Raw genomic sequence first — 23,526 nt, 5'->3', positions numbered from 1 at the left:
AACAAGCACAACAGCCTTTCCACACCACGATCACGACAACCACAACCCCTTTCACCACAACCACAACCGCATTTCCACCTCAGCACATCGTTGCCAGAAGCTTTGCATTCGTTCAAGGAAGGAAAGCAGACAACGGCCCCCACCCCCCAACGAGTAACATCTCCGCCGGCCAACGCGGTGGGAGCCCAACCCTCCAGGAGAATGAAAACGGCCCCGATTCAGCGAGAAAAACGCTCTTGTTCTGGAAGTTTCCCTCGCGCGCCGGGAAGAGAGAGGGGGCGAGGCTCCGTGGATATAAGTTAGAGGCGCTGGAATGCTGAGGAGAGTGTCTGGGAGAGAGAATTGTGGTGGTGGAAGGATTGTGTGGTGCAGGAGAATTGCAGCGCAGAAGAGGAGAGAGAACTGTGAGGGTGGGACGAGCGAGAGGTCGGAAGAAGGAGCAAGGAGTCCCGAGGGTCCACCACATGGTCACTTTTCTTCCTTTTCTTTCCGGGGTTTTTTACTGAAAGTCTGTGGCGCCTTGTCCCATAATTAAAACTGCATAAGTGACTGTACTTAATAATTATAGACAACGGCTGTCGGTCTTTGGTCTGTCTGCTCGTGTCCTGTCCCCTACCCCCCTTCCCCCGTTTGCATTGCTTGAATCCGTGTCGTGTGTGAAATAAATGTGCTTGTTATCTTGCCATAACGAAGTTTTTGCAAGATATGTTAGTCAGCTTGTATGTTTTGTTTTTTTTTTGGTCTGTAATCACGAATAAAAAAATTCTGCAGAGCACAGTTATCATCGGAAATTTTTGTAACTTCGCATATCAGAGGCCTATAGAGGTCCCTTTCAGTGCACAAAATTTTGAAGGTCAAGGTCAAAGGTCAAGGTCACTGTCGCAAATCAGGGGAGTCGATGAAACCCTTATTTTTTGAGTAATTTTGATCGGATCGTCTTCAAACTTCATGGGAATATAGTTCATCCTCTGGCGCTCAGCTGATTAATTTTTGCTGGTGATTGGCCTTGACCTTCATGGCTCGCGCCAAAGGTCAAACATATTTGACCCCAAGGTCAAATTTTCAAGTTTTAGGAACCATATCATGTAGTACCTCAAATTGAACACCTCGATGAGTGCTTTCTCGATATGTCAAGCTTGAGACATTATGACATCATTTGGTGACGTTATGAGGCAAAAGCATATTTTTCATGGTTACTCTAGAACAATTCTCATCGGAATCTCTCGTAGGCAGATATTCCTCAAGGAGTCGCTCCTGGTGGATAGCATCTCTGTTCACCTCAGTGTGACCTTTAAGAAGTCACATGTGGTCACCTTTTGGCAAGATACTGGTCACCCTGCAGGTGACATTGATTTATTTTATTTAAATGTTCACCTTTTCCTTGCGTCCCTTCCTTCATTGAGCCGCCATTAGCGCGTACGGAATATTAGATGCCTTTTAAATGGCCGATAAAGCAATCAGATCCGGCGGGGCTTGGCGATATACCACCGCTCGGCAAATCGCAAATGGAACGAGCGGCTAAAGAACTGCTCGTTCCGTGCAGGCTCCGTCGAGGTGTAAATTCCCGGCATTTCTGTCTGCGCACATACTTAGGTGAATCGACATTCGGCGATCGGACCCTGTTGTGCGTGGACAGAATAGTTGGCTAATTTACGGTGTGATTAAAAACACACCCGTAGCTGGATTTCGGCGTTGATGCGAAAGCTGCGACTAAGTTTGCTCGTTCGGTGGGCGCGTGCGGCCACGATTCGCTAAAAGCGCGGAAAACTACAACAATATTGTGGATACTGTCGATTTTAGGTCTGGAATTATCAATGATCCAGAATTTTTTTATATCACAATAAAACCTCACCTTCTCATGGTGGTTTTTCAAGCGTTTATCAATTGGTTTCATCACCCCTGTAACACTACCTGACAAGGGTTTCAAACTACATTCTCTACATGTGATGATGAACCTCATCTTACAAGGGTTTTTGTGCAATTTTGAGGTCAACGAATGGTAATTTATGGTGTTTATCTGGAACTAAGAGCCTTCTCACTGTTGAGTGATTTACATGGTGCAAGTCTATTTTATTATCCTCACTTATTTTGTCGGTCTTTGAGAGTCCAGTCTGCAATCCCAATTTTTCCAAAAGTGTTTTCATGTAGAATGTTTTACATACAAATATAACAATCTTATTTGCTTTGTCAAATGGAACGATAATATATTGTGTTTGAAGCTGTTTTAAAGAATCACTTGTGCCTGGATCGATTAAAATGACCTTCGGATTATTGATTCAAACTTTTATTTTCAAATCCACAATTGTCCTTTTGATATGTTTGTCTCCCTCCTCGAATCATCAAGCCATTTGTGTGTTTGGTACGTTGTGTTTGTCAATTTGTTCTCTCATCCAATCCGTCAGTCCTGTCATTGGAAGATCCATTGCCTGATTCCAGGTAATCCTTTTATTTTCTCGATAATTTGGTCCTTTTGTAAGTGTTGCACTATTCTGAGATCACCGGTATGACGTGTTTATGATGTGAGTCTTTTAATATGGAATGTTCAAAATTACAAAGACGTGTGTAACTCAACTTTTCCTCTTCGTCTGTGGTTCTTGCTCGTCTTCTTTCTTGCTCTTGAGGAGTTTCAGATGCTCTGGACGCAGCACTTGTTGCGGTTTGCTTCTTGTCTTCTTTATTACTCTCGAGTTTCAGCTGCTATATTTCCTTCTTTTGGTAGAAGCCATCTTCCTGCAAGAGAGGGGAGGGGAGTGAGAGGGGGGAGAGAGAGAGATGGAGAGGGAGAGGGGGAGAGAGAGAGAGAGAGGGGAAGGGGAGGAGGGGGGAAGAGGTGAAGGGGAGGAGGGGAGAGGAAGGGAAGGAGGGGAGACCAATGCCTCACCACATGTCGCTAAGCACTCCAGGATGGAGGGGTGCAAGGAGGGAGGTGGGGGTAAGAGAGAGAGAGAGAGAGAGTGCTGTATTCATTCAGAAGGGGCAGAGTGAGGATGGGATAGGGAAAGGGGTGGGGGAGGGAAGTTAGAGAGAATATATTAGGCTTTACGAACAACACACACACACACACACACACCCACACACACACACACACACACATACACACACACACTTGACTGACTGACTGACACACTGATATTTATTATTATGAATGAAAATAACAGATCAAGTGTGACCTTCACTAAACATCGAGCACTTTAACCATGTGTATCCATGAATGAGTGACAAAAAAATAAAAAAGGAAGAATAGAGGGAAGAGTGCGAACACATTTTCCTTCCTTTCAGAAAGAAAAAGAAAATCAAACCTTGGCTTGGCTCATTGACCAATCAGTCCAGGTTAATCTCTGAATATTCCCAGAGGAAAGAATGTCTCCTCACCAAAACCATGACATGGGATTTGTGCGAATATCAAAAATTATTCAAAAATTCAGAAAATTAGGAAATTGGAAGAAAGGAGGAAATTTCTCAAACGCCTGCTCGTTGTGCGAGTTATTACACAAAAAAATATAAATATATACAATTCAAAATGAAATAAACACCAGGAATTAGATAAACTAAATTGCTCCTTCAGTGATAACTAAACTCTGCGTACACATCTTGACATCATCTTGATCAGATTGTCCTTCAGGGTGGACACCCAATATTCGCGAGAAGATGTCTGAAATTTGTCACGTCGGGGTCAGAATGGACAGGAAAAAAAATCTTGACAGCTAATTTATGGTAATAACCAATATTTAATAATCACACACAATGGCATATTCAATGCAGAAGATGATACCACAATGAACGAGAACCGCTCTCGGTGGAGCACATACCTCCGCCAGGATGAAAAGTTTACGTTTTGTATCCCACTGATCGGCTGGATCTGAATCCGGACCTTAAATAAAAATCTAATCGGCTGGTTACTGTCACATACCCAACTCATCAACCACGTTTTGTCATAATCCAGCCACAACATCTTTGAAAAATATTTGTTGTTTTGAGCCAAATCTTTCAATGGTGAAGAATCACATTAAAAATTTAAATTATTGGATCCAGATTTTCACCAAAATTGAATAATGTCGGCTTTGTCACACACCCAACCTGTGCACCAAGTTTTGTCTGAATCCATCCATACCATCGAGATCTCATGCCATGTTATCCTTTAAGCACAAGCACTCAATGGTGAAGAATCAGGTTTTAAAAAAAAAATGCTTGGATCTGGAACTTCACTAAAATGGAAAAATTGGTCCTTGTCACCAACCCAACCTCTCTTCCAAATTTCATACAAATTTGGCCATAAGTTTTTTGAGATATGCTGCTCACAGACACAGACAGACAGACAGAGACAAACAAACAAAGAAACGAGAGACAAACAAACAAAGAAGTGACAGACAGGGGTGAAAACACAACCTCCGTCCACTTTCGGTGATGGAGGTGAATATTGTGAGAAAGAGGTTGTTAATTACAACTAACGTGTGATTAAGCCTGTACCCGAATACAAGGATGCAACATCTTTGAAAGACAATTGAGAGCAATTCAACTGTCGAGGGTCACAATGTTGAAAAATCCAGAATGTCCAAGACCCATCGATATCAAAGTGTAGGCGAGGTGTTATCCTGAGTCTTACAATGTATTTTGGTGATCCTGGATGGTCTTGTGATGGATGGCAAGTAACAGGTGTTATCTCAAGTAGACGACCGTTGTCGAAAGACCGACGACGAAGGAACAAATCCTCAAATACTGAAACCTTATGTATTACCCACTTTAAGATGCAGAACATGAACTACAATCATATGAGAACAAACGACAGAGCCCAATGCCAGCTGTGATGAGGAATGTGACAACATGACCACCTTATGGGGCCAGTTGGAAACCCTGTCTTCCTTTTTACAAATATGGTTCCATATTGTGACATATACAGATTACCCCCCATCACACGAGCAAGAAGACAGCAGCTGCATCACTGCTGATGTGTAATTATTTACATACTGGTCTGATAAATGAAACAAGGCTTTCAATCCTGCTAAATGTAACCCTCACCCTGTCATTCCAAAAGAAACATCAAACAAACTATCGAATTCCATGTCAGCCATGGGAAAAGGTTGTCTCAGGAATTAATATGCCTCTACTTGGCAAATAATGGAAAGAGATAACGAACCATTAAATCCACGCTAACTGCACACAACTGTTTTCTTCCTCTTTTCTCCCATTTATGGAACCACCCTTCCTGTGACTGTTCCATCCCACTCTTCTGGGATTCAAGTCGGCAGAGCACCACTATCTTCTGTTGCATCATCTCTCACCCACTAACCCCACCCCCTGAATCACAACCCCCACCACATCCTTATCCACAATCATTAAATCCAACAACCATTCAACCCCCACTCATCCAACAATCATTACCTGCAGGTTACCGTGTTACCAATCACCCACCTCTTTGTTAAACTTGTTTATTCCCTTGCTTGTACATGTTATTGTGCCCACTTGTTGACCCACTCAGTGCATTGTCTTTTTAATCAAGCTGTCCTGACATACTCGAATTACCTTGCTCTTCCTTGTGTGTTCTCTTTTCAGATGTGTTGGATTGAACGTTGCACAAGCAGATGGTGACAATTGCCATTTCCTGGATATTCTTTGTCTTTTATCACCTCCATCTCCAGACAAAACAAAATACCATATTTATCCCTGTGCTTACAAACCGGACATTTTACTTTTAAATGCAGTGTCAAAGGGCAACAAAATACCAAAGCAAATGTTAACATTGCTCAACTAGAAACGATGGAAACGCCTTTAAAACCATGGGTATATCCTGTGATGAAGCCGAGTCTCTGGGCCGATCACCTTCACATCACCTTCACATCGTCACTCTGTCTGCCACCATCTCCTTTCTGGTCTTCCACCCTCTGCCCTGCTCTGTCCTCCCCAGGTTTCTGCAGGGTGCACGTGGTCTGCCAGTAAAACCCACTTCTGGTAAAACTCCCAAAATCCAGACTCTGCTTACCTTCACTCCTTCGTTTATTGCTCTTTTCCAGCTTGAGCAACTAACTTCCTCAGTCTCTTCAATGTCATTCAAGTCCATCTCTTTCTGCGTTTCCAGTTTTTCCTTCCACATCGGCAATTCCGTGTTTGCGCTGAATCCATGAACACAGACATTGGATCACCTTCTCTATCTATGAATTCATTTGAACAGGTGTTGAGACTGGTGGAAATATGATGAACAGAGGGTGAAATGTCAACAGACATAATGGGATGAAGCGGAAAGAGGACAAGAATGCATTGATACAATGCAGGAGGGATGGCAGATAAAAGTGAACAGGAGCTCAGCGGGTGCAGCAAAGCTTCAAGGAAGAAATACCAATATCGGCAAAGCAGGAAGCCACGTTATAGTGAGGGTCAAGAGTTGGGTAATTTATTGCACTGTTCTGTCATGCTGTAAAATTTATTGAGGAAATGGGGAACATCTTAAACTTTCACATGGCCAGACAGAGGGGTGGAGGAGAGGATGAAGAAGAAGCAAAAAGCTTCTCGGTTATAAAGGGGTCGTGCGACCAAAGTACATATTAAAATATGACAAAATAATTAAAATAATAATAATAAGAACAACACAATGAGCAAAAGAAGATTGAAGATGTTGTTCGACTTACAGGTGAAGTAATGTGTGTGAATACTTTGTAATGTTTTCACCAACTCGAACGGGCCGAGACTCCATTTTGTAAGGGATGTGGTTTTGGAGGATTGACGCACGTTCAATCCACTCACTTTCAACCAGAACGACAAAAGGCAAAGATCGATGTCAACATTTTAACGAATCGGCATTGTCATGAAATGTTTGAACATTTTGTGGAAAATGATGCAGTCTCTATCACACATTTACCTGCAAAAGGTGTGTTTTTCACTTCACAACAACTTCCATTTGAGGGACCAGAATGATTGTCCCAGACGCTCCTTGACTTAACATCTCTGGATCCCCTGCAACACCTTCACCAGTTGCTTTCACATCTGGACGTACTTTTCTTCCATGGTACCAAATTGATTGGCCTACAACTTAGGAGATGTTTGTTGTCCTGGAACCACAGAACCAAATAAGATTTTCTCGAATTTTGCGTGACGACTCGCGAGGTCTCTCAGGATCCGTAACAACTGTTCATGCACTTCAAGTGGAACATTCTGCTTCAAAATCATTATTTCAAGTTCCAGTTTTTCCTTTTCTGTTGTTAGCATCTCAAATTTCCCAACAATTTGTTTTTCTCTCTTTCTTGCCTGGTATTCTATTTCCTTCTTGTCTTTGGAAACATTATATACCTGGTTCCTCAGCTTGGTCAGTTCACTGTTGACTTGAGACACCATCTCAAGAAATCGTTTCTGTTTTGCCTCGCACTGCAAGTGCCGGACCTGCGTCTCCCTCTCAGCCTGTGTCTCCACACCTTCCAACACCATGGAGACATGCCTCACGTGGTCCTGGAGTTGCCAATTTTCCTGACACGGCTGACTTTCAGACACAGCATGCTTCTGTAGGTCCTCCTTAATTACCTCTAAATTCCTTTTTGGCCTTTCCACCTCAGTCTTGTCACATGTCTGGTGCTCCGCTTTTCTTGCCTGCAATTCATTTTGCAGAACTTGTACTTCCTGTTGAAATTTCTTCGCTGTTTCTTGCGATGCGATGATTTCCTCCTCCATACAACAAAAAAAGGTCAAATCAGTTACCTCACGGTCTTTCCTTTCCCTTTGCAACTTCGCATCATCAATTGTTTGAAACTTTACCCGTTTCTCCACTTCAATATTGTTCGTTGTCATTTCTGTGCAAATAGGGATGTCTTGCCTCTGGGCCGAATACTCCTGTTGTCGTGAATCCTTGTTTGCTGCAACCGGTCGCTTCTCAAAACTGGTACACTCCTCTCTCTCTGAGAACAGCTCTCTTTGCAGTTCTTCAAAGGGAACTGGAACTTTGCCCATCTGGTCAATCTTGTCATTCATCAGTACCATGTTATGCTCGAAATGTTGCTGCTGGGAAAGATACTGTTGCATTGCATCTTTATTATCTTTCTCCAGTCGCTTCTCAAAACTGGCATGCTCCTCTCTCTGTGAAAGCAGCTCCCTTCGCAGTTCTTCAAACTGACCTGGAACTTTGCCCATCTGGTCAATCTTGTCATTTATCAGTGTGACGTTCTGTTGCAAATATTGCTGCTGGGAAAGATGCTGTTGCATTAGATCTTTGTTATCTTTTTCGTGTCTCTTCTCAAAGCTGGCATGCTCCTCTCTCTGGGAAAACAGCTCCCTTCGCAGTTCTCCAAACTGACCTGGAACGTTGCCCATCTGGTCAATCTTGTCATTTATCAGTGTGACGTTCTGTTGCAAATATTTCTGCTGGGAAAGATGCTGTTGCATTAGATCTTTGTTATCTTTTTCGTGTCTCTTCTCAAAGCTGGCATACTCCTCCCTCTGTGAAAACAGCTCCCTTCGCAGTTCTTCAAACTGACCTGGAACGTTGCCCATCTGGTCAATCTTGTCATTTATCAGTGCGACGTTCTGTTCCAAATATTGCTGCTGGGAAAGATGCTGTTGCATTCGATCTTTGTTCTCTTTCTGGTGTCGCTTCTCAACGCTGACATGCTCCTCTTTTTGAATGCACAACTCAGATTGCAGTTTCTTCAACTCAATTTCGAACTTTCCGATCTTCTGGTCAAACTCGTTATCTTGCAATGCCACAAATTGCTGCTGAACGCGATACTGTTGCGTTGCATCCTTATTGTCTTTCTCCATTCGCTTCTCAAAGCTGGAACGTTCCGCTCTCTGTGAGAACAGCTCTCTTCGCAGTTCTTCAAACTGACCTGGTACATCTCCCATCTGCTCAATCTTGTCATTTATGAGTGTGATGTTCCGCTCCAAATATTGCTGCTTGGCAAGATACTGTTGCATTACATCTTTGTTATCTTTCTCCTGTCGCTTATCAAAGCTGACACGCTCCTCTTTTTTAAAGCACTCCTCAGTTCGCCATTCTTCCAACTGACCTAGTACAATGTCTTTCTTCTGCTTCAGCATGTCTTGTTGCAATTCCATGTTCCATGCAGCATCTTGCTGCTGGATGGAATGCACGCATTGTAATAAATCCTTTTTCGATGCCATGTGTTGTTTATCCAGGTTGGCATATTTCTGCTGCTGCAAGGACAGCTCCATTCGCAGTGCTGCAATTTCCTTGGCCTGTTCAAGTTGGGTGCGTGTCTGTGCAGCCTCAAACTGGAGATGCTGCATCCTGATTTCTTGCTCTGCATGGCATAGCTTGGAAAGCAATTGAAGTTTCTGTTCCTCAAAATTTCTTTCCTCGTTCTCCATCTGCTCAACACACTCTCTGATCTTTTTGACTCTTAACTCAGCTGTGTTCAACTTCGCCTGAGTGTCTTTCAACTGTTGTGCCAATTTTCTCTGCTCACGTTCAACCGTAATTCTCTCGTCAGCCAATTCCTCCTGAAGACTGGTCAGTCTCTGGTTCAGCAAGAAGTTCTCATTCTTCAGAGCATCAACACATTGCATATTGTTCTGCTCTGCTCTTTGACACTTCTGTTTGCATTTCATTCTGAGGTGGGTCAACTCAGAATCATGTTTCAACTGAATTTTCTCTTGTCGTTGTGCATTCAACTGTTGCTGGAGATTGAATTCTGTGTTGAGGAGACAATTCTCATTACGCAACTTGTTCAACCCATCCCGGCAATGCACTATTTCTTCCTCCCGCTTTGTCAAGGTTTCCTTAAACGAATCCTCCACTTCCTTTTGAATTTTGGCTTTCAGCACTTCCAGGTCGTGAACTGTCAGAACATTATCTCGAAGCTGGTTTGCCTCAATCGTCTTTGCTGCGAGTTTGGCAGTCAGTTCCTCAAATATTTGTCTCTTCTCAGCCTGTGCTTTGTCTCGTTCGATGAGCATCTTGCCCACATCTGCCTCTGCATCATTCATTGCTTGCTGTAGCCGAGTATATTGCATCTTTAGATTGATGTAGTGACTTTTATGATGTTGACACCGCTTACGCTCATCCATGAGCAACATCTGAAGTTGAGAATCATGTAAAGTTTCCCCAGATGTACCTGGGTGAGGCAGGCCAAGTTGTTGTTGAAGGGGTGAAGATGTTCTTTCCTAATAGATGTCAAAAATTAATTGGTTATTTTTGTTGAGCTGTCACAAATGCTTCAGAATGATAAAACAACACTATACAATGTCGTGGAAAAGACAACATCCCAAAAATTTTACATTGCTTTCAGTGAATTGTGTGAAAACATGTCTTCACAACTTGATCACCGACTCAAACAAAATCCACATTCATCATTCGTGTGAACCTTGAAGTCCTCATGGGGTTTGAAGCATTTATTCAACAATCTCCACCTGTTCAGCTCCTCTTGTTTGTCTCTTCTGCTAAATTAATGAAGTTTTTTCCTGAGCTGCTCCTCTGGAAAACTACTCCAATGACAAATTCACATGTCCAGCTCAGGGTTGCAGCAACCCTCTTGATAGGTTGATGCTTTTGCACTTCGTTCCATTGGAACAGGGGGAATGTGAGGTTCGGCCAGAAATTTGGAATTTGTTCATGGTGCTGGCGATAGCTCACCGACTCTTCTCTAAGGACACCATGGGATCTTTCACATCCAACAACTAGTGCTGGCTGCCGGGATGCACAGTTTAACTTCCATCCAAGGATGGCACACACATTTATGAATCGCCCTGTCTGTAAAACACCAGGGTGACAGCTTATGGCTGGGTCGCGATTCAAACCCAGGTTGGACAGCTTAGAGATGAGTGTGCGTACCTCTGGGCCATCCTGCAAGCCACCTCTGACAAATGTGGACTTGTAATATTAAATTATCAACAGATAAAACGAAATCCTGCTTTAAATTAAAATATATATATAAAAAATTTTCTGAAGGACATACTTGAGTCTGGAGTGATCGATCATTTCCATCCTTTTGTTGTTGAAGAACTTTCAGCTTCTTGTCACTTTTCCAAGCTTGCTTCCTGGTCTGTTCCAGGTCATTTGATAAAACTTGGATTTCCATATTTCTATGTTCCAAGGTCAGTTTCATTGTACGCAACTGCAAAACCAAGGAAAATAAGAGGACACAAAGAAATAAAATATGGTTCTCCAAAAAGTGAGATTTTTGAGGAACTCAGCAGAGATTGATCTGGAGAAAGATGCATTTAAATCATTTAAGCAATCAAAGTGAAAAGAATCAATCCTGCTGCTGGTACCACCTCAACCAGCACTTTCTGCTGCATACGTTTAAAAGACAGTATCTTAACCTCCAACCAGCAAATTGTGGTAAGGAAGGTGTGTGAACTCACTGCTAGTCATAAAAACAAGTTCCACCAAGGGGAGGATGTGCCTGCAGTCAAACAGACATCTGATGTTCGAACTTGGACACATCTTTTGAAGGGCACAAAGCAAGAATTTTGGGTTGGATTTCATTCTCATTGACTGTCATCCCTGCCTTGTGCTGAGCCAAGAACAAGTCATATTGTCTTCCAGCACATTCACCATCCATCCATTCATCCATTGAGACCTGACACTGTGCAGAGCTTTGGTGCTGCCACAGCAGTCTCCTTGGCTATTGGGCACAATCCTGGACAGGTCACCACTCCAACACAGGATATCTGCAAGGTGGCACTCATTTTGCCGACCTCGGAAGGATGTCAGGCAGACTCAACCCCACCTGATATTAATTCAATAGCGGAGTGGGATTTGAACTCAGGATCTGAGGATCCCAAGCCCCACCACCCCAAACATGAAGCCAACACCAGGTACACATTCACCAAACTTTGAGTTAAGAGCTGCGCATGGTTCAAATTAGTTAATATTTTTCATGAAAGGCATGGCATTGCACAAGGAATAATATTTTCTGAGGATTTGCAGGATATGTCTGTCCCTGGTCTGGCACTGTTTCCAGCAATGTTGGGGTCAGAGCCACTTATGGCAAAAGGTGAAATGAAGTCGCTTGATGATTTCCAATTGTCACACAAGAGAACCCCACCTCATAACGGTGCAGACCGGAAACTGGTTCTGTGAGGAACCAGACCAACGGGGTCATGACCTTCTGGACGAACACCCTCCAGTATACTCATGGAAGACCAGAGTGTGTCAGCATGCACTCCCTCAAAGGAGGTGGTGAGATAATCTTCCAAAAGAAACAGTGAATCGAAGAAAATGGACGTTCCGAGTGTGGAAGAAAAATAATTACATTCATGTACTCTCAATTATAATTGTTTCTGGTGCTTTATAAATCTAATTTTTATGCTATAGTCGAATTGGCTGTCAGTTATGTTTCCCTTTATCCAAGAGTCTTTTGACCTAAATATTGATAAATGGAATGTCTTACTATGAAACAAGGTGACCTGGTTGATAACACTGCAACTTTTGCCATGATTATGTCATTCTCTCTTTCACCCAGTGGACACGTATTGCAGTGCGAGTTCTTTTGCCAAATGCTTATCAGCTAACCCTGTATGTCTCCCCTCCAATTCTTTGGAATGGCAAGTTGTGTATAAGAAGAATTGCTTCGGGCTTATGTTTCAGTGAAGTCCATTCGAATGTTTCATTGAATCATTCAATGTTCTTCCTCCGTATATACGAAATTCATGATTCTCCTTTGCTATGCTGATCCAACTTGTGGAAAATTGAGTTATTTTCCACCACAATTTTGGCGCCCAAACAGGGACCTGAACCCCGGCAGGACTGGGAACAGCATCACCTGGCATAACAGCAAGCAAGTGGCCACTTAAGATGTTTGCTCTGACTTCAGATCGGATGCTGCATCTCTCAGCGAAACGGGTAACGTGGTACTTTATTGATAGGAGAGGTATACAAAGGAGAACCTTTAGTGGTAGGCCTGAGAGGATCCTGCGGTTCGAGACCGCTTGAGCCTTCGGGGCTGAACAGAGATCAGGGATCTCTCCACGGGGGGGGGGGGGGGGGGTTCGAGTCTCCACCCTACCTTGAGCGAGTTCGGTACTCGGCTCACTGTGCTGTACTTAATTCAGCAGGCAGAGGGGAAAAGGCCAATCCCCTCTGGCCAAAAGTGAGGGGGGTTGGAGTCCCACCTCCGCAAAGAGAGGGGTTCGAGGCCCAGCTCACTGTGTGACAAAGTGTGATTGTGTGTGAGGGTTATGTGGTTCGAACTCACAGTACTATATAGTTGCTTTATTGCAGTGCTGAACAGCATTTGTTGTGTTATCGCGATATTGAAGTGCATATTTCATGGTATTTGTGACCTGGTAACGATTTGCAGGATGGGAAATGCTGGTGGAAAGAGTGATGAGATTGGGTATCCCAAAGCAACCTGCCCCAGGCCACGCAGAGGGACATGCATGAGATATATATTTGATAAATACGGACCTGATTCTGTGAGAGACGTTGCAAATTGGTCCGTTTGGACGATGAATAGTAAATTGCCTTTTCCTGAGAATGGTACTTTTGATCGGGATTGTTTGACTCACCTGAGGAAAGTTTTGGAGGTGAAGGGAAAAGACAAAAAGACCTCAAGGTACGTTCCCATTGCGAGATTAGCGGGCGCCGGATTACCGTGCAAGCAATATATCGGCCATGGGGTTCCGAGTTAAGGGCCATTGCCAACGAGATGCCGAAGGTACGGGAGGATCCACAAAAGTTTCAACGAGAGTTGTGTCTGATTGTGGAATGCCATCAGCTGACGAATGTGGACATGAATATTTTGTGGAAATTGATTGTGCCCGAGGGGTGACTCCGACAATTGAAACAAGTCGCGGGATGGCCAAGTGAAGCGCCCGGAACCTGAGACGAGCTCAAAGAACATGTCAACAAGCTCATTGACACGGTGACAGAGATAGCACCACTCAAAACAGATTGGGGGAAAATACAAGTGTGCAAACAACGCTCATCCGAAGATCCGTTGGATTACCTGGAACGGTCACGGAGTGTGTATCAGCGTCACTCTGGATTAAAAGATGAAGAAGGCGTCCCGTTTGCTCATGCATTTTTCAGCGGGTTGGCAGCAAAATTGCAGAACGAGATCAAGCGAGTGTGTATCGGCTGGGAATCCAAGGATGTGAAGGATCTGATGCCCTATATAACCCATTGCAGTTCATTGATCGAACAGCATCATGCTGAGACTGAGGCTAAACTGATGCCAACCCAGGTAAACGGGCAAGGAGAATGGGCAAGTGGGAGAACGAATAAGTGTTATGAATGTTTGTTGAGTTACCCGTTTGGATTTCTGTTTGTTCATTGAACTCACTGGAAGTTTGCTTGCTGTGAGACTGTTGCATTGTATTGTGTGGAGGTGTTACGGATTCGTAAATCCTATAGTTTTGTATTGAGGAGTTCCCTCTTTGGATGGATTTGTGAATGCAATGTGATTAGAAATGTGGAGTTTTGTGTTAAGGATGTAAGTTGAGTGTCCCAACCTGGAACTCTTGTGTGTTTGTATTTATGTCTGATTTGGATGTGCACTGATTTACATTGATCTGCATGTAGTATTAAGTGAGTGTTGAAATGGAGCGTGTGCGAGTCCAATAGATTTCACTGGAATAAAACGTGCTCTGTTGTCTATTGTGACCTGTGAAGCTTATGGGAATGAATGAGTACGGAAAGTGGAGATCAGGATTGGTTGTCACCAGACACTGTGAAGACTCTGGATGAGGCGAAGTGCACACGCCGATTTCATGGGAAAAACGATGACAACTGACTATTCACACACTGTTACATTTTTGTCATGGACACAAATAAGTGGGTATATGTAAGCTTGTATTGAAAGACAGAGCCCTTGCATTGTGCTGCGATCGATTGAGAGTGCAGGGCGGATGTCGTTGAGAGTGTTTTAAGACTAGATTGAGAGGTGTGTGTGTGTGTGTGTGTGTGTGTGTGTGTGTGTGTGTGTGTGTGTGTGTGTGTGTGTGTGTGTGTGTGTGTGTGTGTGTGTGTGTGTGTGTGTGTGTGTGTGTGTGTGAATTCAATCTTGGTGAAAATCTGAATTAGAAGCGATTGTGAGCTCGATAAGGAACTGAAGATTACTGTGCGATGTCATACATTAATGTCTTGTTAGAAATGATATTGCAACAGCTAAAGAAACTTCAGGCAGAGAGTTAAAGTGGCCTGGCTGTTTGTGGTTTGGTTACTGGCTCATGATGAGACCACTTTGGCTTGGGGCCACTTGCTTGTTGCTGATAAAAACCAAGGTCACGAATCTCCCTGAACGGGCCAACACTAAACTGGAATGTCTGTGCTTTGCCGGCAGGGAAGGATAAATGTGTGTTCCCAGCCTTGGATAGATGCTGAAGCAAGTGTTGAAGTTTTATTTAAAAGCCATAGGGATTTTGGATAAATTGTGAAATAACAATTGTGAATGTGGAATATATTCCGAACGTGAAGTCTATTTCAGAGGCTCACTATCACCGGCATTATGAGACAAAAATAATTAAATAGCGCTTTGTTCATTACTGATGAAATAAATTGATGAAAAGTGGGAATTTGCCTCCAATGTCTCAGCCCGGCAAGCTGAGGTCTTACAAGCAGCTGTTCGTATTGCTAGACCAGATTTATGGGTACTGGACCCCCCCCAATTCAATTCATCCGCGGATTCAAAGGGGGGGGGGTAATGCCCCAGAGAAAAAATGGCCCCAAAAGGCGAGTGCTATTGTCAACAAAAAAACCCTCGCGTCTCTTGTGTGTGTGTGTGTGTGTGTGTTTTACCCACGGCACAGTTGGGAGGGTGGGGGCTACTGTGTTGAAATGCGTGTGAGAAATGTTTCCAAAATTTTGATTTGAATCACAACAATTGTACTTAAAATGTGATCGAAATATCGAAATGTGATCGATTTGATGTTTAGCACAAAGGGCGATTCACAGATGATGCATGATCCCTCGGATGGACGTTAAACGAGGCGTGCTGTATTCATTAGTCTGTGAATGTTAAAGTTAATGGATGACATTGGTTGATGGATGTTAGACAAATTCCTCCCAAAACTACTACTGGGAAGGCAATTGCAAACAACCCAGTGTAACCACATTTGATCGATTCAGGCAGGAAAAAAAATTAATTGCACATATGAATGAAATAATGCTACCTCTTACAACGATTGATCTGTTAACCAAGTACATCAACTGGTGAAGAACATTGGGTTAAAATCCAGACAAAGCTAGTGCTCCTGAGATGGCTTGTGTACAGACTGGCTGTCCGGTGCTCCTTAAACACACAGCCATTGCAGGCCTTATCAAAAGGACATTCCAATCCTTCGCCTGCCAAGGTCAAGCTTTCTGTATGGGAAGCGGACAGAAATACACATCTGTTGTCTTTATATGGGCCTCTGTCTGTCAGGGTAAATTCATAAGATTTAATTGGACAATTTTATTTATTGTGACAATGATAGACCATAAAGCTGATGAAGCAAAATTGGATAAATAATGTACTCAAAAGGTGGAGTTTTAACCCAATGGCCATCAGGAGTAGCCAATCAGGAGAAAGAAGGACCAGTTGGGAGCTAACAGCAGGTATCATGTCATGATGCTAACAGCAGTTCAAATCTCCCATGCTTCCCCCACAACAGAGAAGAACTTCCAAAGAAAAAAAGATGGGGAAGGTTCTCCCGAGATAGCTACATGTACGGACGGAGTGTTTTGAGTTGCAATTTAAATCCTATTCGCCTGATGACAACTTTGACAAATGATTTGACAATTTTTGTTCACCTGTTTAAAAACAGAGGTTTAAACTGTATTTATTTGTTTTGAGAAAGGAATGGATTTGTATTTAAAAGGTCAGAGGACGTGATGAGATGGCTCGTGTATCTGAGTTGGTTATATTGCAGCATGTTGCTGTTTTGGTGAGAGAGAAGTGGATAAGATGGACAATGTAAGAGATTTAAAATGTTGATGGAATTGTGAATGGTGATGAGAGAGGTTGGTTACACATTATTTTTCCGAGATATTTCAGCTCCATTGACCATGAAAGAAATGGATGCTCATCAGATTGATGAAACAATATTAGCATTTGGTATAAATAAATTGTTTGGAGAAATTTGGCATTTCTTCACCATATTGGCAATTTTGTTCCCAAATGTTTCCAAATGGATGCTATGCAGCCAAAGTGTGGTCTGCAGCTCGGCAACTCGATGTCAAGATGGCCGAGCATCGTGGAACTCTTACGATGAGGAAGTTCACAGAGCTGAGAGCCCAAGAAAGACTTCTAAAAGAACCACCCTATGACGCCAATGATAATCATGCTACTTGTTTAATTAGTGTAATTTTTACAAGTGATACTCGTGATAATGTCTGCATGCGCCGGGTTTGTTGTCACATGCATAAACATGGGGAACAGTTCATAACTAATGGAAGTTGTGTGCGATAACGGAGTTAATTACTTTCAGACTCAGCTCATTAAAAAAAAATAGGAAAAGGGAACTCATTGAGAACGCTGGAAGCACATGATTTTTGTGTTCATTGTGTCTTTTTCTCCATGACAATTCATCATAGTATTCGAACAATCATGTTTCTTTTGGTTATAATTAATATCAACTTTTGTTTTGAGATTACAAATAGAGAAACCTTTTATCATACAAGTCTCGTAATCCTAATTTAAATGTATTAGGGTCTCCAAGTGATGGAGTATTCTCCATATTTGTTTTTCTAACTTATTCTTGAATGGATCGAAATTTGCGGAGTAATTAGAGTCCGTATCTTTAAACCAGTAACTTGGGACACATGTGAATGATTGGTTATATCACAGTGAGGTTCTTGATAACTTGTAGTGATTGATTGATATATTGTCAATCACTGTAGCGATGATTCCTAAATTGATCTGTTTATTGAGGGTAGGGAAAAGTCACTGCGAATTGAATAGAGATAATATATAAAGTTGAGGTTCTTACAAGATATTGAAAGAGGGTCTCTCTTATTAAAATGATCGACAGATTGGTCAATGTTACATATTATGAATCATAAGTTAACTGCAAGGACAAAACAAAGTTATGAGAGAAAGCAGCATGGTATTTACATAACCATAATGCAGAATGGCTGGAAGAGTGGTGAGACCAACAGCTATTATGAAATCAATTAATGGAATTAGGAATTGTACCATGTACTGTAAATGCTTCCATATTTTGTGGAAAAAAAGGATAAACAAGAATTATGTGGAGTACAGAAGGAATTACCATGTGAAATGAATGCTAAATCGGTCAGTGTAAGAATTATATCATTGAAAAGAGTGTGATGACGCCACAAGCCAATTTAAGTATTACCTGTTTTATCTGTTTTCTGATTAATTGGGCAAGTGCATGATTTTTATGAAGTGGAACTTCTTGTACGTTTACGTAAGTAAGTTGAGGTATATCTAACACTGACTTGACCATCTTTCATCAGCACGGAAGTGCTAAGTTAGCTGGGAAAATAAATAAATAATGGCAGTTGCTCTGGAACTGCTTGTGAATGAAATTGTGGATTGTTTAGCAGATATGAATGTTGAAATTATTGCAAATGTTAAAATGGTAACTGTGCAAAATCGAATCGCTTTGAATTCGGCACTTGCTCCAAAAAAAAGGGAACCTGTCCACTTGTTGGGATTGAGTCTTGTACTTATCGCTCAGACAAATTAAAATACATTGAAGAAGAAAGAAGGATCTGACTTTCATAATTATTGTACAGATGATGGAATATATTTCTTGACTAGAAGGGATTTTTTTTAAAGGATGGTGAAAAGAATTGTTGATTGCAAATTGGAACCCTGATAAAGACTGTTCCCCTTTCTTCATGGAAATAGCAAATGAGATGAATGTTTTTGAGTGTACATGCAACTGAGATTTCTGTATATTTTAGCATGTCGTTTTGGTGCGAAAAACAAGGATATGAAAGGGATAGAATTTTGATATCACATATAATGCAAGTAAAATGCTTCTATAAGAACCTTTGTCAGTCTTATTGAAATACATGAGCCCATGACGTTTATTGATTGGCATGTTTAATCGATGCTTAACCTTGATTCTGTTTGTTTCGGAGTGTTGAGAGCAGTTGAACTATGCAGTGTATGATTTTATCTGATGAAGCTTTGGAAGAACTTCCACCGAAAGATTGGACGATGGGGAGAACCCAGATTTGGGTGATTGGGCATTCAACACTTGATCATGACACTACCCCCTTCCTGAGGAGATAAGATGAGCATGTTAAAGAAAAAGGGGGAAAAAAAACCCACTGAAGAGAAGGTTGGACAAGTCAAACCACAGCAAAGCAAAGACTTGACGTCGCCGTTGCATGGTGCCTGCCTGGAGGAATGTCCCCAACCACTCACAAATTGCTGCTCTGTAGATACATCGTGAACTTGCCGTGGTTTCACAATGCACAACATAGGCCCTGAAGGTCCACACGGCGAGTTATCTGCAACATGTGTTCTATGGTGCGAGTGGGGCTGGTGCAGCCATCGTGGCTGCCTCCAACGTGCACAGCTCGCTTGGTGAATCAAACCTGATTGCACAAACTGCTGCTACGAGGCCCCAAACTCTGCTGGGGCTGGATCTCTGGGTCACCTCTCGAGTCATTTTCATCTCCTTCAACCCAGTGTCGGGCCCAAGCTCGTACCTGCCAAGATCAACCTTCTCTGCAGCTGCAAGGAGTGCCTCGACTCTGTTTCCCGTTGGGTGCTGCTCGATCTACACCCTGACCTACTTATCGTCTGGCTTCGGGTAGCATGTCTTTTCGATTTGTGACACATGCTGATGAACAGGCCATGAATTAAATGGAAACACACTCAAGAACCTGGCTGGGACACTATTGAAATGGTCGTCATCCAGCATTCTTCACCCATGAGCACTCGCTGCCATTGTTGATTGAACTTGTGTAACGGATATTTTTTCTCCTCTCGGAACGGGGTATGGTGATCATGTGTAATATATTTATTCAAATTTTCTTGATATGGAAAAAAGGGGGGAATGTGGAAGAAAAAAAATTCTATTCACGTACTCTCAATTATAATTGTTGCTCGTGCTATATAAATCTAATTTTTATGCTATAGTTGAATTGGCTGTCAGTTATGTTTCCCTTTACCCAAGAGTCTTTTAACCTAAATATTGATAAAAGGAATGTCTAACTATGAAACAAGGTGACCTGGTTGATAACACTGCAACTTTTGCCATGATTATGTCATTCTCTCTTTCACCCAGTGGACACATATTGCAGTTTGAGTTCTTTTGCCTAATGCTTATCAGCTAACCCTGTAGTTCTCCCCTCCCATTCTTTGGAATGTCAAGTTGTGTATAAGAAGAATTGCTTCGGGCTTATGTGTCAGTGAAGTCCATTCGAATGTTTCAGTGAATCATTCAATGTTCTTCCTCCGTATATACGAAATTAAAGATTCTCCTTTGGTATGCTGATCCAACTTGTGGAAAATGGAGTTATTTTCCACCTCACGAGTAACAACACAGACAAACCTGGAGATCTCTTATTACTGCGGCCAAGTTGTGGTTGCGACAGGTGAGATGAGTGATTTTTTTAAATGTTGTAACCAATGTTTTCCAATGGAAAGGTAATAGAGGTAGTGCACTTATAAGGTGCACCATCACTGGAAAGGTCAGTCGGCCAAGTCTCTCGTCTGCTAGTTTTAGTTGATGGACGTTAAAGATCCCAAAGTTTAAATTTGTGAAGAGTTGGCAAGTTTTTTTTCCATTTCTACGAAAAAAATCCAAATTCCTACCTCCTTCAGTCAAATGTTGGCCTGAACATGAAATCCAAGAACACTGCTCACCTCCCCTCATTGTTCCTCTTTTATTTCTCGCCTGCAGAATTAACTTCCACATCCTCTTCAATGTCATTCTTCCCTCCAGTTCTTCAAGACAGCTGTTCAGTGCCATCTCAGATTGTCCCCAATCCAAAACCATGATCTTTTCTACCCTCGTTAACCCCACCCAAATCCCTCCAAATTTTCAAGTTTTTCCTCCTTGGAGTTTCCTTCTCCACTCATTCTCCATTTTGCATCCTGTTTTTGTCTATTACATCCTGATCCGTTCAGTGTGCTCGCTCTTCCACGAGCCTCGACTATGGAAACAAACAAAAAAAAAAAGCATTAAAAAACAACATAATTTTTTTACTATAATTATGTGAACTGTCAAGAGAAGAGTCTCCTGTATTAACCCATAGATATATCTTGGTTGCTGAAACTTGATTTCCGATAGAGTCAATAAATTGTGGTTGTGAATAAATAAACATCTCGTTTAAATGAATGACTCACTTGAGCTTGGAGTGACGTGAGGATTCCTTCATGATGCTGGGACTCTCCTGTGGCAAGCCACTCAGTGCCGCTTCCTGACCGATTCAGGTCAGCGAGCTTGGCCTTGTTTTCTTTTATTTGTTCCTTCAACCGATCAACTTCACTTTTAAGATTCTGGAGCAAAACCTTTCTTCTATCCAGTTTACTCTCGAGTTGCTGGACCATAAGTGTTTTAGCATCCAGTTGCCGCTTCATCTGATGAACAAGACGAGGTGTAAAATATGTCAAGATGATACATTTTGAGTAAGTAAAGAGACAGAGGTTGTCATAAAGAAGTAAAATAAGAGCTTGATGTACAAGTTCTATCTTTACACTGCTGTCGTTTTCAATCAAGCACAATGCAATTACAGCGATTCCTGTTGGAATGAAGGTTGGTGGTTGAGAGGGAGAAATTGGACGAGGAAAATCTTCCAATATGGTCGGAGAGGCAATTTTGGGGCACAAAGGTGTAGTTGAAGTGTGATCGTATTTCAATCAATACAAAACAAGAGATGAGGATGACTATCTGGAGGTCTTGGTTCTGGTATCGTTTGGTGTTGCGGTCAGGGATCAGAATGCCTCACGTTCCGCCAAAGCAAGTGAACCCCTCACCTCATTTTTCAGAGTGTTTTGTTCCTCCCACATCATTTCCATTCTCTCCTCTTTACTTTGCTTCTTTTTTCTGAAACGTCGAAATTTCCTCTTTGACCTGTTTGCACTGAGGAAGAGGGAGGGGGTTGAGGGTAGAAATTGTGGGGAAGGGGGGTGGGGGGGTAGTGCTTGAGTGTAATGTCTTTTTTACCCCCCCAATATTACATTTTTATCCAATTACACAGGGGTTAGATGACAGTAGAATGAGCTTCACTTCACAATCACCTCCATTTTACACCAAATTGTTTGATAGTCAGAAATCGCTTCTGATAACCTGATCCTGGAAGTCTTCTCACTTCCTCCGACATGTTTATCTTTATACATGGGAACAATCGATGCATCGTTATCATTCCTTCCTCTCCCAGTAATCTAACACGATTACCCATTGTGCCATGATGTGAATTGGGATGTCAAAATATTTCCGAAAATGGCCGGTCGAGTGTGGCAGCTTCCCTTCACTCTCTCTCTCCCTCCCTCTCTCTGGCAATGGCCTCTCTCAAAGGAAGCGAGTTTGGACTCGCACGGTTATCAAGAGGATTATGGAATCAAAAATTCAATTTGGGGCAGTTGATTCAATGGGAGATTATTGAATGCTTCTCTCAACTGAAGATTATATGGAATTGGGTTCTTGCGATTCATATCAAAAAGCATGCGAAAAGGAAGGATTCCTTTGGAACTCTTCATGCTATTCTTATATTGGTACACTCACTTGCTATGATGAACCTCATTATTTCCCTGATCTGAACAGGTATACTACAAACAATCAGGACCTGCAAGACATACCATGTATTTTCATGCAAACATTTTGCTCAAGCCATTTCTCAAACTCTCCATCAAAAGTGAGCAGCCATTTTCTTACCATGCCGAAGTGGCTGGTTCATTGCTCGTCGAAGAGGAAGCAGATTCTTTTGGAGTCTCTTCCTGAGAACTCCTTTTCTGAAAAGACTTCTTGACCTTTTTCCAAAGTGAAGGCGTCTGTTCATCACCTTGTGGTGATGGCGTTTTATCTCTCTTTCCCATTCTATCCATGGTTACCTGCAAAGAAAAATTGAACGAAATTATAAATACGAGTGCGGGCGCGTACGTGCGTGGCCATACATGCAAAAATAAATAAATAAACTTTCAAACCGCGTGCCAGAAACAACAACCACACAGGCCGTTCCTTCGCTCTCGCGTGCCCGTACGTGCGTGGCCGTACGTGCAAAAAAAAAAAACTTGACATCAATCGTGATGTCATGGCACCGTGTCCTGAAAGTGCATGCCCATGAGTGCATGCACGTGAGTGCCCGTAGGTGCGTGGCCGTATGTAATTGTGACATATCAAACGAAGAAGAAGAGCTGTGACGTCAATCGTGCAAAAAAAAAAGAAGAATTATGACGTCAATCGTGACGTCATCGCACCGTGTCCTGTCATTGGTTGGCAAATAAATGGCGGTAACTTGGGAACCGCTTGTCCAATTAATATCAAACCTTGAAAAAACATCCACAGGTCCCCAGCAATATTCCTGGCAAGTTTAAATTAGATCGGACCAGTGGTTGTCCAGAAACAGCGGTCACAGACACACACACACACACACACACACACACACACACACACACACACACACACACACACACACACACACACACACACACACACACACACACACACAGATTGCTGGAA

The 23,526-nt window shown here is 42.4% G+C and overlaps 1 protein-coding gene and 1 long non-coding RNA gene across 2 annotated transcripts; both read right to left on the bottom strand.

Annotated features, from left to right (window-relative positions):
• Nucleotides 1–5,914: 5,914 nt before the first annotated feature.
• LOC147019194 (uncharacterized) lies at nucleotides 5,915–6,946 on the bottom strand. The gene is made up of 3 exons (XR_015062676.1): nucleotides 6,851–6,946; nucleotides 6,621–6,734; nucleotides 5,915–6,107 (listed from the first exon to the last, which is right to left on the bottom strand). It is a non-coding gene; the product is annotated as an uncharacterized LOC147019194 (long non-coding RNA).
• Nucleotides 6,947–21,079: 14,133 nt separating this feature from the next.
• Nucleotides 21,080–22,885, bottom strand: LOC147019193 (uncharacterized). The gene is made up of 3 exons (XM_085899522.1): nucleotides 22,723–22,885; nucleotides 21,825–21,930; nucleotides 21,080–21,428 (listed from the first exon to the last, which is right to left on the bottom strand). The coding sequence occupies exons 1-3, from the start codon at nucleotides 22,881–22,883 to the stop codon at nucleotides 21,141–21,143; spliced, it is 555 nt and encodes a 184-aa protein (XP_085755648.1). The 5' UTR covers nucleotides 22,884–22,885; the 3' UTR covers nucleotides 21,080–21,140.
• Nucleotides 22,886–23,526: the final 641 nt, after the last annotated feature.

The sequence above is a fragment of the Eptatretus burgeri genome, chromosome 10 (assembly GCF_056783735.1).
Source record: "Eptatretus burgeri isolate ZD-2024b chromosome 10, Ebu_testis_v1, whole genome shotgun sequence".
Classification (NCBI taxonomy): Eukaryota; Metazoa; Chordata; class Myxini; order Myxiniformes; family Myxinidae; genus Eptatretus; species Eptatretus burgeri.
This window is presented reverse-complemented; position numbering and strand designations above follow the sequence as displayed.